Raw genomic sequence first — 14939 nt, forward strand, 5'->3', positions numbered from 1 at the left:
TATAGAAATAAAATTTTGTCGAAATTCTCTATAGAAATAAAATTTTGACAAAATTTTCTATAGAAATAAAAATTTTGACAAAATTTTCTATAGAAAGAAAATTTTAACAAAATTTTCTATAGAAATTAAATTTTGACAAAATTCTCTACAGAAATAAAATTTTGACAAAATTTTCTACAGAAATAAAATTTTGACAAAATTTTCTATAGAAATAAAATTTTGACAACATTTTCTATAGAAATAAAATTTTGACAAAATTTTCTATAGAAATAGTTTTAACAAAATTTTCTATAGAAATAAAGTTTCGACAAAATTTTCTATAGAAATAAAGTTTTGACAAAATTTTCTATAGAAATAAAATTTTGGCAATATTTTCTATAGAAATAAAGTTTTGACAAAATTTTCTATAGAAATAAAATTTTGACAAAATTTTCTATAGAAATAAAATTTTGAGAAAATTTTCTATAGAAATAAAATTTTGACAAAATTTTTTATAGAAATAAAATTTTGACAAAATTTTCTATAGAAATAAAATTTTGACAAATTTTTCTATAGAAATAAAATTTTGACAAAATTTTTTATAGAAATAAAATTTTGACAAAATTTTCTATAGAAATAAAATTTTGACAAATTTTTCTATAGAAATAAAATTTTGACAAATTTTTCTATAGAAATAAAATTTTGACAACATTTTCTAAAGAAATAAAATTTCGACAACATTTTCTATAGAAATAAAATTTTGACAAAATTCTCTATAGAAATAAAATTTTGACAAAATTTTCTATAAAAATAAAATTTTGACAAAATTCTCTATAGAATCAAAATTTTGACAAAATTTTCTATATAAATAAAATTTTGACAACATTTTCTCTAAGTGGTTTCATGGTAATGCGGAACGCCGTTATTATAAAAGGTAGGTCTCTTATCACAGAGCCAAACATACAATCGGACAGCACTCAGTGATAAGAGAGAAGTTTAACACTGTGGTATCACAATTGACTGAATAGTCTAAGTGAGCCTATAATATCAGTCTTCCGCTATACCTAACCTAACCTAAAGATAGCCAGCAGAGAACGGCTGCGATCTAACCGGTATTTAGTAAACACCAATATTTGCAATCTTAAAACACCAATTTGTAAAAAAAACGTTCAACCACCAATATCCAATGCAACCGATGACTGTCGGTGTTTGTTAGTATGAGTGTTGGTCTCTCGAAAACACCGTAGTAAAGCAATCACACAAATTGGTTACCCATATCTCAGCAGTTTCGTATTCTCTTATTTGGTACTCTCTCAATTCTCTTGAGTGCAATCAACACCAACAATTACCAGCCAACTGCTGGTAATTGTTGTTGTTGAGTGCAATCACACTTAAGTGCCACACTCGTTTTTTGTTTACCGAGCGATGTCGATTGGTTTAAGATTGCAAGACACTGCATACGCATGGTAATTGGTGTCTTACGCACTGCCACCGACATTTTGTGGGTAAGATTGCAATACGAAAAAAAGCCACCGGTTGCAGTTCTCTGATACCCAGTATTAAGTCGAATCACTGAGGACACAATGACTTCAATGAAAAGATTACCGACTTTTGGACAAGGAAATGCGTTTTCTATGCTAAGAAAAATTCGCGTCTTCTATGCTAAGAAAAATTCGCATTCGTTTTTTTAGGACATGGAATCTTTGACCTCATGACATTATTTTTCAGTGTATGTAAACTTCCAAAAAAGTAGTTTGACTCCCCAATGAGTGATCCGAAAGTAGACCAATGAATTTACAATGTTTTCAGAATGTTAGGACCCTATCAAAACGTCTTAGTTTAGTTCCATTTCTTTTTGGCGGGTTTTTATTATACCCCACCTCTGTTTAACAAAAATAAAAAAGAGCTTCATAGAGAAGGAGTTTTGTTATCTTGACTTTCCTTAAAAGTTCAGGTAGTCATAGTAGTTGGCAGTAGTAAATGCACCAGCGATAGAAACTGTCAACTGATTTCTGCATGCGTAATCGAAATGCAATTAAAATTGCATTACAGCAAAACAAAGCGAAAAAGAAAAGAAAAATTCACCACCAAACCCAAGACCAAAGGCAGGCAATTTAGTAACAATTTTTAAAATTTCATTCATCCAATTTGGTTTGGTCAAGTGAGTGTGAGGGGCGGGGAAAGCGAAACGCTTACCTAGCTAGGAAGTCTATTAAGAGGCAAAGCTGGTACATCATTTATTAGTCCAAAGATTGATTGAACATGTGTTAAAATATCTTAGGGGCTCTATCGAATAGCTACTAAATAAATATTTTTCATTAAACGATAGAAATACCTACAGTTGTTAACCAAGAAATGAAAACTAACATCGATGTTGAGAGAGGTTGGGCCAGACCAGTTAAGGAATTGCTAGGATGCCGTGGATAGATTGTAAATGGTTACAGTTACAGTTAAGTGACCACACATAAAATCCTACGATTAATAGTAGTCTCAGGTTTAGTTACGCAAGAGGTGGTTTTGCTATTCGGGAGTTTTTATGCCATGTCTTAGATTTTCTGGTATGTTTAGGTTTGAAGTTAATAATTCAAAAGTGACTTTCACTCTTAATCACTATTTATAGAAATAACTAAAATTTCAAATTGGTTTGCAAGGGAAAAATCACACATAATTCGCCAACCAGTAATTTCACTGGATTCAGACCACTTACTCATAACACTCTCCATGGACCGAGCTCCCAATTTCATAGTCTTCAAATATCGCGCGTTTATCAATCATAAGAAGACCAATTGGGACGGCTGCAGCGGATATAGCAAAAACTTATACTAGCGCAGGCGCCAGTCGTAAGTGCACTTTGAAGATAAGTAGCCCATACTATGTAGAGATACACAGAAAAAAATTTCCGTAGTTAAACTAACACTAAATTTAACTTATTTTTATTGTAAAAAAATTATTTGCTAATATTTAGTTACGTTTTATATTTTTTTGTAAGTTTTCCACAGCACAATGAAATTTTCCATTTTTTAAGTATGTCTCAATCATTTTATGAACTGGACTTGGGTATAAAGTTCAACGACCAATGATTTTCTTCTTTACTTTTAGTTCATGTTTTCTTCTATGAGAGGATGTAATTTCGTAGCATTAAATTTTCCTGATTTTAACAACACTTTGTGGAAGTCTCAATATGTGGAATACAATTTAGTTCAATTTTTGCGCGAGATAGTTCATTCTTACTATAAAACAGTTTACTTTTTTTCGATGTAAGTAAAAAGTTCCCCAAAGCGTGTTTACATCTGCGACGAAGTGATATGTACCGAATTGACAGTCTAGTAATACGAACAACTACTCCAAGACACGAGGAATCCTTTGAAAGTGGATCTGGTGGATGGCCTCATGCCTAAACTCTCCGTACGTCACCATGGTTAGGTCTGACCTTGTGACATAGAAAATATAGCATGTAGACATAGCCATGCACTCTGACCACCTACTTAGCACGGAGAAAATTGACCTAGGAACAGGCATCGTCTTTCCAGAGAGAAGGTTTGTGAATTTTGGTAAAGCTAACTGGGAACTTTTTACCTCGCTAACAGCATACTCGTTTGCTGCTGTCCCACTACCAACGTCAGCGGCGGTTGGAGATACGTTTCTCAGGGATGTCTTGAAGAGACCGTGCTGGTATCCCCGACATACGTCCATGGAAGCATCAAGGTTGGCAGATAAGAGGGATGAGATCCGGAAAGTAGATTCAGCTGATCCCAAGGTTAGGTTAGGTTAGGTCATGTGGCAGCCCGATGTATCAGGCTCACTTAGACTGATCAGTCCATTGTGATACCACAGTGGTGAACTTATCTTATCTTATCACCACTCCAGTGAAACCACTTAGAGAAGCTTTGAAATCCTCAGAAATGTCACCAGCATTACTGTGGTGGGATAATCCACCGCTGAAAAACTTTTTGGTGTTCGGTCGTAGCAGGAATCGAACCCACGACCTTGTATATGCAAGGCGGACATGCTAACCATTGTACCACGGTGGCTCCAAGATCCCAATTCTCACTAAGGAGATGGATCGGCGAGAAAAGTGGCACAAGCATAAGCGAGAAAAGTAGCATAGAATATGGAGGAGTACGATCTTGGATCCAAACGGCTATGATCGACGATTCGGAACCTCTAGAACCCCCGACGGAAAACCCACATCTCCATTTCGTTTGGGGCACAAACTACGAAATATGATACCCGACTTTCTGCAGGCAAAAGTGAGTCTTTCGTGCACTCTAATAGCACAGCTACCTATGAGGCCAGGGGCTTGTACTCCAAACAAAGAGATAAAGGACGCCAAACTGACCACCACAATTGGCCCAAATAGTTTGGTCACGAGGATGTTGAAGCGCACAGGGGGGCATGGCGCTAGGTTTCTGACCCATACCAACATTGTTGCCTCAACACTCTCTCCAGACCGCTAGCACGGTCAAGAAGGCAAAGGTGAGTCTTCCGTGCACTTTGACAGGGCAGGGACGTATACTCCAAACATAGAGATAAAGGCCGTCAAACGATCCACCGCAATTGGCCCAAATAACTTTGTCACGAGGATGTTAAAGCGCACACGAGGTGGTGGGTTTTTGAGACATACCATCAATGTTTGCCTAAACACTCTCTAAATATATCAGATATCTCTAAACTAGGGAGAATTGTTTCAGTTCTGAAACCAGTTGAGCAAGCACATCTTGGAGATCAATTCCTCTTTTTTCTCCGTCACGAAAATTCGTGAAGCTTTTTACTGCCCTACTTTACAGAACACCTAACGTTGGCAGAATATTAGCATGGTTTTCGCTGGGGCAGGAGTACGACAACTGGGTTATGTGATTTGACAGCCAACATTGCAGAAATATTGAATAGTAAGAGGCCGCTCGATTCTCGTAGCACTGGATCTGTCTAAAGCGTTAGATACAGTGAACCACACCATCCTCTTAAGAAATATTATGGAAACCTCCCTCCATAATCTTAAGAGATGGTTGGCAAAATATATGGCTGTCAGACCGCCTTAAATCGAATTTAGAGGAAAAACATTTTCTCCCAGGAGGAATAACAAGGCGTACCATAATGAGGTATACTGTCACCCTCATCGATTCTCTGTCTAAAGCGTTAGATACAGTGAACCACACCATCCTCTTGAGGTTAAGATTATCCCTCCCTAATAATCTTAAGAGATGGCTGGCAAAATATATGGCTGGCAGAGAGTCTTATTTGTAATATGGAGGTAAAACATTTTCTCCCACGAGGAATAACAAGGCGTACCTTAATGAGGTGTACTGTCACCCTCCTTTCTTAGCTTTTACGTGGCAGGAGCTCCTCTTGTACGACCAGATATATATGGAATGTACAGGAAAAATATTTTTGATCAGGAGGAATAACAAGGCGTGCCTCAATGAGGCCTACTATCCCCTCTACTTTTTAACTTTTATGGGAGACGAGCTCCTCTTCCATCACCAGGTGTCCACCTGATAACCTAGGCGGATAACTATTCCATAATTACACCAAGTAGAGACATCAAGCTGCTTGAGGTGAAGATTACAGATTACTTCCCTGCATTTGGGGAATTCTTTGTCAGAAGAAATCTACAACTTTCGGCTGCTATATCGATGACAACCATTTTCACATTGTGGACCACAGAAGTTGATATCCACATACGTGGCCAGAGCGTACCGACATACAGGATCCCAAAGGTTCTTGGGGTGACGTTTGATAGTTGGTGACTTTTGGGAAAACCTGCATAAATGGTTGCTAAAAACAAGATCATGAAGGCATTGGCTGGTGGCACCTGTGGAAGGAGATAAAGAGACGATTCTGAGTCTATTGGCCGTCCCCTTATCGATTATGAGGCCCCGTTTGTGATACTCCCAGTATAAGTGTTACCCAATGGAAACACTGCGATCACCACATCCACCAGCACCTGATAAAGTGCAGAGGGGTAAACCACCCAAAGAATGTTACATCCAGGAGGGCACCAGCTGAACGAGCCAAGACAAATTCATCCAATTTTTATTTCTGTAGAAAATTTTACCAAAATTTTAATTCTATAGAAAATTTTGTATAAATTTTATTTCAATAGAAAATGTTGTCAACATTTTATTTCTATAGAAAATTTTGTCAAAATTTTATTTCTATAGAAAATTTTGTCAACATTTTATTTATACAGAAAATTTTGGCAAAATTGTATTTCTGTAGAAAATGTTCTATAGAAATAAACTATAGACAATTTTGTGAAAATTTTTGCAAAATTTTATTTCTATAGAAAAATTTAGCAAATTTTTATTTCTATAGAAAATTTTGTCAAAATTTTATTTCTATAGAAAATTTTGTCAAACTTGTATTTGTATAGAAAATTTTTGCAAATAGACAATTTTGTCAAAATTTTATTTCTATACAAAATTTTGTCAAACTTGTATTTCTATAGAAAAATTTAGAAAAATTTTATTTCTATAGAAAATGTTTGCAAAATTTCATTTCGATAGAAAATTTCGTCAAAATTTCATTTCTATAGAAATTTTCGTCAAAATTTCATTTCCACAGAAAATTTCGTAAAAATTTCATTTCTATAGAAAATTTTGTCAAAATTGTATTTCTATAGAAAATTTTGTCAAAATTTTATTTCTTTAGAAAATTTCGTAAAAATTTTATTTCTACACCCAGAAAAAAGTGCCTTCGAAACTAAAGGAAAAATTTTTCATCAATATAGTATATCCATTTTATTTCCATTAAGGTAAATTTTTGTGAGAAATAATAAAATTTACTCGTTTCAGTAAAAAAAACCTAAACTGTAAGCAGTTAGGAATAGTTCATTAACTAGAATAAGGCATGGAATTTTACTCATACTATTTTCTTCGCTGGGTATAAGAATTTACTACTGAACAAGAAAATTTTATTCACCGATAACAAAGCATTCGTAAAAATAAACAAAAACCGAACTAAAACCAAGTTTCCTCAAAATTAGTAAAATTTCGTATAAAATGATAATTGCGACTTCCTTTATAATAGAAAGTTTTTCATACATACGAACAACACTTGACATAAAAAAATATTTAAGTTCATTCGTACTAAGAAGTATGCAATCCTTTCAAAACTTAAGGAAACACACTTGTTAGAATATAGGAATTTTTCCTATATTTCTATTGTCTACCTGTAATCGATACCTGTCATCGTAATCGATGTGTTTGCGCGTGGGTGTAATCGATATGTTTGCGCGTGGGTTGTTTTTTTAGTTGGAATCGCGTTGTTGTGGTATACGGAGAGATTGTTAAAAAATAATATGGTAAAATAATATAATAAATAACAAATAACATATATAAAATATTTATTATTTTAAATTAGTGAGAACAATTTTCGTTTTTTGAAAATAAATCTATCAATGTTCGTGATGGCGTATAAAGAAAGAAAACACCAGCAGAATAACAACCCTTTCATTTGTCTTCATTTTGGAATCTTCAATTATCAGGTAATATTCAGTGACGCTAACCTTTTGTAACAAAAATGGTTTATGATTTTTTATATTTGTAGGTATTGAAATTATAAAAGGAGGACAAAATCGTTAGGCAGCAACTTATTAAAAGTGAAAGGTACAAGAAGAAATGCGTTTTACAGTTGATGACATTACATGGAAATTGGAAATAGTGGAATAATAAACTAGTATTTCAAGGCCAGTCGATGCGGTTGATTCTTAATAAATATATTTAATATATTAATAAAACGTGTATTTTATTGAAGAAAAAATTGCCTATATAAATAAATAAAATTGTATTTAAAAACGAAGGTAAGCAGTTCTAATTATGAAGTAAAAGTTTTACCACAAATGTGTAAGATTTGTCCAAATGAATGAAAAATTTTCAATAAAATCATTCCATATATGAATTCAAATCAGTTAATTTTTTTCATTCTGTAGTATAGTGGTACATAAATATAGGAAAACGTTAACTAATAAAGGGTGATTCTTTTGAGGTTAGGATTGTCATGCATTAGTATTTGACAGATCACGTGGGATTTCAGACATGGTGTCAAAGAGAAAGATGCTCAGTATGCTTTGACATTTCATCATGAATAGACTTACTAACGAGCCACAACGTCGAATTTTCAGTGAATGGGCCCTAGAAAAGTTGGCAGAAAATCCGCTTTTTTATCGACAAATTTTGTTCAGCGATGAGGCTCATTTCTGGTTGAATGGCTACGTAAATAAGCAAAATTGCCGCATTTGGAGTGAAGAGCAACCAGAAGCCGTTCAAGAACTGCCCATGCATCCCGAAAAATGCACTGTTTGGTGTGGTTTGTACGCTGGTGGAATCATTGGACCGTATTTTTTCAAAGATGCTGTTGGACGCAACGTTACGGTGAATGGCGATCGCTATCGTTCGATGCTAACAAACTTTTTGTTGCCAAAAATGGAAGAACTGAACTTGGTTGACATGTGGTTTCAACAAGATGGCGCTACATGCCACACAGCTCGCGATTCTATGGCCATTTTGAGGGAAAACTTCGGAGAACAATTCATCTCAAGAAATGGACCGGTAAGTTGGCCACCAAGATCATGCGATTTGACGCCTTTAGACTATTTTTTGTGGGGCTACGTCAAGTCTAAAGTCTACAGAAATAAGCCAGCAACTATTCCAGCTTTGGAAGACAACATTTCCGAAGAAATTCGGGCTATTCCGGCCGAAATGCTCGAAAAAGTTGCCCAAAATTGGACTTTCCGAATGGACCACCTAAGACGCAGCCGCGGTCAACATTTAAATGAAATTATCTTCAAAAAGTAAATGTCATGGACCAATCTAACGTTTCAAATAAAGAACCGATGAGATTTTGCAAATTTTATGCGTTTTTTTTAAAAAAAAGTTATCAAGCTCTTAACAAATCACCCTTTATATGGAATGCATTATACCTAATTTCTACGAAAATCACATCGTTCAAACAAATAAAAATGTCTTTGGCGCTATACGAAGTTCAACTTTCTTCACAATGAGTTCATTTTAACTTAAAGAAGGGGTCACTTTTTTCTGGGTGTATAGAAAATTTTATTTCTATAGAAAATTTTTGCAAAATTTTATTTTTATAGAAAATTTTGTCAAAATTTCATTTCTATAGAAAATTTCGTCAAAATTTCATTTCTACAGAAAATTTCGTCAAAATGTTATTTCTATAAAATTTTCGTCAAAATTTAATTTCTACAGAAAATTTTGTAAAAATTTCATTTCTATAGAAAATTTTGTCAAAATTGTATTTCTATAGAAAAGTTTTGCAAAATTTTATTTCAAGAAAGAAAATTTCGTCAAAATTTTATTTCTATAGAAAATTTTCTATAGAAATAAACTATAGAACATTTTGTCAAATTTTTTGCAAAATTCGATTTTTATAGAAAATTTTGTCAAAATTTCATTTCTATAGAAAATTTCATCAAAATTTAATTTCGATAGAAAATTTCGTCAAAATTTCATTTCTATAGAAATTTTCGTCAAAATTTCATTTCTACAGAAAATTTCATTCCTATAGAAAATTTTGTCAAAATTGTATTTCAATAGAAAATTTTGCCAAAATTTTATTTCTATAGAAAATTTTTGCAAAAATATAGAAAATGTTGTCAAAATTGTATTTCTATAGAAAATGTTTGTCAAAATTTTATTTCTATAGAAAATTTTTGCAAAATTTTATTGCCATAGAAAATTTCGTCAAAATTTTATTTTTATATAAAATTTTATCAAAACTTTATTTCTATACAAAATTTTTTTGCTAATTTTATTTCTATAGAAAATTTTATCAAAATTTTATTTCTATAGAAAATCTTTGCAAAATTTTATTTCTATAGAAAATTTTGTCAAAATTTTATTTCTATAGAAAATTTTTGCAAAATATTTATTTATATAGAAAATTTTGTCAAAATTTTATTTCTATAGAAAATTTTGTCAAAATTGTATTTCTATAGAAAATTTTTGCAAAATTTTATTTCTATGGAAAATTCTGTCAAAATTTTATTTCTTTAGAAAATTTCGTAAAAATGTTATTTCTATAGAAAATTTTGTCAAAATTTTTTTTCTATAGAAATAAACTATAGAAAATTTTTGCAAAATTTATATTTTTATAAAAATTTTGCCAAAATTTTATTTCTATAGAAAAATTTTGCAAAATTTTATTTCTAAAGAAAATTTTATCAAAATTGTATTTCTATAAAAAATTTTGCCAAAATTTTATTTCTATAGAAAAATTTTGCAAAATTTTATTTCTAAAGAAAATGTTTGCAAAATTTTATTTCTATAGAAAATTTTTGCAAAATTTTATTTATATAGAAAATTTTGTCAAAAATTTATTTCTATAGAAAATGTTGGCAAGATTTAATTTCTATAGAAAATTTTTGTAAAATTTTATTTCTACAGGAAATTTTGTGCAAAATTTTATTTCTAAACTAAAACTATTTCATTATACAATTGTATCTATGATTTATAATAGCAATTAGCTTTGTTATAAATGTTACGTTTAATTCTTTTTTTTTTCAGTCAATTACAATTTAATTGGAATAGTTTAGTTTTGTTTATACTACAAATGCATGTATGAATTGTATGTAATTTATATTGGTTATTGGTTGTAAACATATACAAGGTATTTATATAAATTAACCTTTGAAACAATTAATTAAATAGAATACATTTCACAGATGAGAGCTCTGTTTTTATTAAGTTTTTTTTTTATGAAATCATCCCAGAGAAAAATTAAAAAAAGAGCCTTCCGTTTTGTAATTTAAAGCTATTTATTTCTAAAGAAATTATCAACTATTTGAAAAACATATAAATTCAATTCAATTTCAAATGTATTAGGTAAATACCAGTGTTTTCTTTTAAAAATGGAAGGACATAAAAGAGTATTTTTAAACAACAAACAAAAAATGTAAAAATTAAAAGTTTAAAATTCCATTAGACTATAAACAATAAAGCTAAAGAATTTTCTTATATCTCCAAATCTTTTTATTCGCCTTCTTATTTGATGATATCTTCCTCCCCTTTCCTCACCTTCATTTCACATTGAGTGAGTTTAATTGGAGCCTTGTGAATTTTCAAATAATCGAGCTAGTAAAACTTGCATATAATTATTTTGAGTCATGTGCAGCTGTCCATATTCCCGATTCAAAAGACTGGCAGTAGAGGAAAATAAAATGGAATTTGGATTTAATGCTATATCTAATTTGGCACATGCAGAAGGTGAATCATCAAAGTGTATATGTTGAAGTCCTTGGATGACATCATTGAAAGCTGATATATCCTCCAAATAGGAGGCAAACAATAATGGATCATTTTCCAAAGGTATTTGACCACAACTACTACCAAATAAATTAACTGCTGATGGAAAATTATAAAGTGCTTGAATTTCGGCAGGCATAAATTTCCCATAGGTAAGGAATGTATTGCTAACATTCCGCAAGTCTTCATTAACACCATCTTCCACACCACACATGGCTCTAATCTTTTTCTCGTTTTTACACCATCCTCTTATGGTGGATTCTGGTACTCCAATTGATCGGGAAACTGAAGCTTTAGTTTCACCATTATGTACACGATCAATGGCTATAATTTTATCAATGGGTTTCTTATATGTTACCGTACGTCTAGGTCGTGGTTTAGTTATGGGTGGGACAGAAAGATTCTCCAAGGAAGCATTCTCTAAATTGCCCATTAAGGGAATTTGACTTTCTACATTAATTGACTTGGAATCGATGTTTGGCATCAATTGATCTTGGCCATCATCAATTGGTTTTGTTGCATCCAATATTGGATCATTATCATCAGACTCATTACATTGAGAAGATTCATCGTTTTTCCTTATGACGGAGATATTTTTCGTGAGTGACTGATTGTTTGACATATCCATATTCCTTCAATGTAATGGGAAATTGTTATGTCTTTAGTTCTGTAGTAACAAAAAATCATTGTTTTATATACTCCATATTGGGTTCCTATGCAAAATTCGTATAATTACCTCTAGAAATATTTTTTCTTCTTAATTCTGGAATCTTTTTAATAGAATGCACATGCGACCACGCGAAATTGAATTGACAACTGATTTCATTTTTTTTTTTTTGTCTTTTTTACATATGTACTTCCAAATTCTCGCTTATTTTTAGCCCGAGAGCAAGATTAGTAGGCTTTGAGATAAACAAAGTTTTTTTTTCACTTTTGGAATTATAAGGACATCAAACCTACTTTGTTTGAATTTAATTTAAACCACCGCTAACAAATACAAAACTAATGAACATAAACTCAAAAGAATTTCGAATAAAAACTACAACTACTTTTACGCAAGAAAAGACAAAATAGAAGAAGACTGGCAATGAATAGTGAGCAAAATAAAACTAAAATTATGACAATTCTATCAGTAAATAGGGCCAGTTTAGGAGAAATGGTATCGTACTCAATAGATTTCAATATGTCGAAAGAAAAACTCTCGCTGCCATATTGTTTATAACCTCATGATACCAATGTTATGCGCTTTTGAAACTGTTGTCAAAATTTTTTTTCTATAGAAAATTTTGTCAAAATTTTATTTCTATAAAAATTTTTTAATTTCTATAGAAAATTTTGTCAAAATTTTATTTCTATAGAAAATTTTTGCAGAATTTTATTTCTATAGAAAATTTATTCAACGTTTTTTTCTATAGAAAATTTTGTTAAAATTTAGTTTCTATAGAAAATTTTGTCAAAATTTAGTTTCTATAGAAAATTTTGTCAAAATTTTATTTCTATAGAAAATTTTGTCAAAATTTTATTTCTATAGCAAATTTTGTCTAAATTTTATTTCTATAGAAAATTTTGTCAAAATTTTATTTCTATAGAAAATTTTGTCTAAATTTTATTTCTATAGAAAATTTTGTCAAAATTTAATTTCTATAGAAAATTTTGTCATAATTTAATTTCTATAGAAAATTTTGTCAAAATTTAATTTCTATAGAAAATTCTGTCAGAATTTTATTTCTATAGAAAATTTTGTCAAAATTTTATTTCTATAGAAAATTTTGTCAACATTTTATTTCTATAGAAAATTTTGTCAACTTTTTTTTTCTATAGAAAATTTTGTTAAAATTTAGTTTCTATAGAAAATTTTGTCAAAATTTTATTTCTATAGAAAATTTTGTCAAAATTTTATTTCTATAGAAAATTTTGTCTAAATTTTATTTCTATAGAAAATTTTGTCAAAATTTTATTTCTATAGAAAATTTTGTCTAAATTTTATTTCTATAGACAATTTTGTCAAAATTTTATTTCTATAGAAAATTTTGTCAAAACTTTATTTCTATAGAAAATAGTGCCAATATTTTATTTCTATAGAAAATATTGCCAAAATTTAATTTCTATAGAAAATTTTGTCAAAATTTAATTTCTATAGAAAATTTTGTCAAAATTTAATTTCTATAGAAAATTCTGTCAGAATTTTATTTCTATAGAAAATTTTGTCAAAATTTTATTTCTATAGAAAATTTTGTCAACATTTTATTTCTATAGAAAATTTTGTCAAAATTTTATTTCTATAGAAAATTTTGTCTAAATTTTATTTCTATAGACAATTTTGTCTAAATTTTATTTCTATAGACAATTTTGTCAAAATTTAATTTCTATAGAAAATTTTTGCAAAATTTTATTTCTATAGAAAATTGTGTCAACATTTTATTTCTATAGAAAATTGTGTCAAACATTTATTTCTATAGAAAATATTTGCACAATTTTATTTCTTTAGAAAATGTTTGCATAATTTTATTTTTATAGAACATTTTGTCAAAAATTTCTTTTTGTAGAAAATTTTGTCCAAATTTTATTTCTATAGAAAATTTTGTCAAAATTTTATTTCTATAGAAAATTTTGTCAAAATTTTATTTCTATAGAAAATTTTGTCTAAATTTTATTTCTATAGACAATTTTGTCACAATATTGCCAAAATTTTATTTCTATAAAAAAATTTGTCAACATTTTATTTTTATAGAAAATGTCTAAATTTTATTTCTATAGAAAACGTTGTCCAATTTTTGTTTATATAGAAAATTTTTGCAAAATTTTATTTCTATAGAAAATTTTTGCAAAATTTTATTTCTATAGAAAATTTTTGCAAAATTTTATTTCTATAGAAAATTTTTGCAAAATTTTATTTCTATAGAAAATTTTTGCAAAATTTTATTTCTATAGAAAATTTTTGCAAAATTCTAATTCTATCGACAATTTTGTAAACAATTTTATTTCTATAGAAAATTTTTGCAAAATTTTATTTCTATAGAAAATTGTGTCAACATTTTATTTCTATAGAAAATTGTGTCAAACATTTATTTCTATAGAAAATATTTGCACAATTTTATTTCTTTAGAAAATTTTTGCAAAATTTTATTTTTATAGAACATTTTGTCAAAAATTTCTTTTTGTAGAAAATTTTTGCAAAATTTTATTTCTATAGAAAATTTTGTCAAATTTTTATTTCAATAGATAATTTTGTCACAATTTTATTTCTATAGAAAATTGTGTCAACATTTTATTTCTATAGAAAATGTTGTGCAAATTTTATTTGTATAGAAAATTTTTGCAAAATTTTATTTCTATGGAACATTTTATTTCTATAGAAAGTTAATTATACAGAAAATTTTTCCAAAATTTTATTTCGATAGAAAATTTTGTCAAAATTTTATTTCTATAGAAAATTTTGTCAAAATTTTATTTCTTTAGAAAAGTTTACTTCTATGGAAAATTTTTGCAAAATTTTATTTCTATAGAAAAATTTGTCAAAATTTTGTATCTATAGAAAATTTTGTCAAAATTTTACTTCAATAGAAAATGTTGTCCAAATTTTAATTGTATAGAAAATTTTTGCAAAATTTTATTTCTATGGAAAATTTTATTTCTATAGAAAATTTTATTTCTATAGAAAATTAATTCTACAGAAAATTTTTCCAAAATTTTATT

The 14939-nt window shown here is 29.3% G+C and overlaps 2 protein-coding genes and 1 long non-coding RNA gene across 6 annotated transcripts in view; 1 reads left to right on the forward strand and 2 right to left on the reverse strand.

The window, feature by feature from the left end:
* Window positions 1–14939, reverse strand: part of LOC142221004 (ubiquitin carboxyl-terminal hydrolase 12/46 homolog) — a 345234-nt gene that overhangs the window by 155027 nt on the left and 175268 nt on the right. The gene's annotated exons all lie outside the window — the stretch shown is intronic.
* On the forward strand, window positions 7202–7599 carry LOC142219667 (uncharacterized). Its single transcript, XR_012717695.1, has 3 exons — window positions 7202–7282; window positions 7342–7465; window positions 7528–7599. It is a non-coding gene; the product is annotated as an uncharacterized LOC142219667 (long non-coding RNA).
* On the reverse strand, window positions 10733–12137 carry LOC142219668 (uncharacterized). 2 transcript variants are annotated; one of them, XM_075288550.1, is made up of 2 exons: window positions 11980–12137; window positions 10733–11875 (listed from the first exon to the last, which is right to left on the reverse strand). In XM_075288550.1, the coding sequence occupies exon 2, from the start codon at window positions 11869–11871 to the stop codon at window positions 11038–11040; it is 834 nt and encodes a 277-aa protein (XP_075144665.1). In that variant the 5' UTR covers window positions 11872–11875; window positions 11980–12137; the 3' UTR covers window positions 10733–11037. The 2 variants fall into 2 exon arrangements, with proteins under 2 accessions (XP_075144665.1, XP_075144664.1); XM_075288549.1 differs by having other exon boundaries at window positions 10733–11910; window positions 11980–12136.

Source organism: Haematobia irritans, chromosome 1, assembly GCF_050003625.1.
Source record: "Haematobia irritans isolate KBUSLIRL chromosome 1, ASM5000362v1, whole genome shotgun sequence".
NCBI lineage: Eukaryota > Metazoa > Arthropoda > Insecta > Diptera > Muscidae > Haematobia > Haematobia irritans.

Coding starts and splice junctions, on each gene's coding strand:
- LOC142219668 (XM_075288550.1), bottom strand. CDS start 11,871: ATGGATATGTCAAACAATCAGTCACTCACGAAAAATATCTCCGTCATA.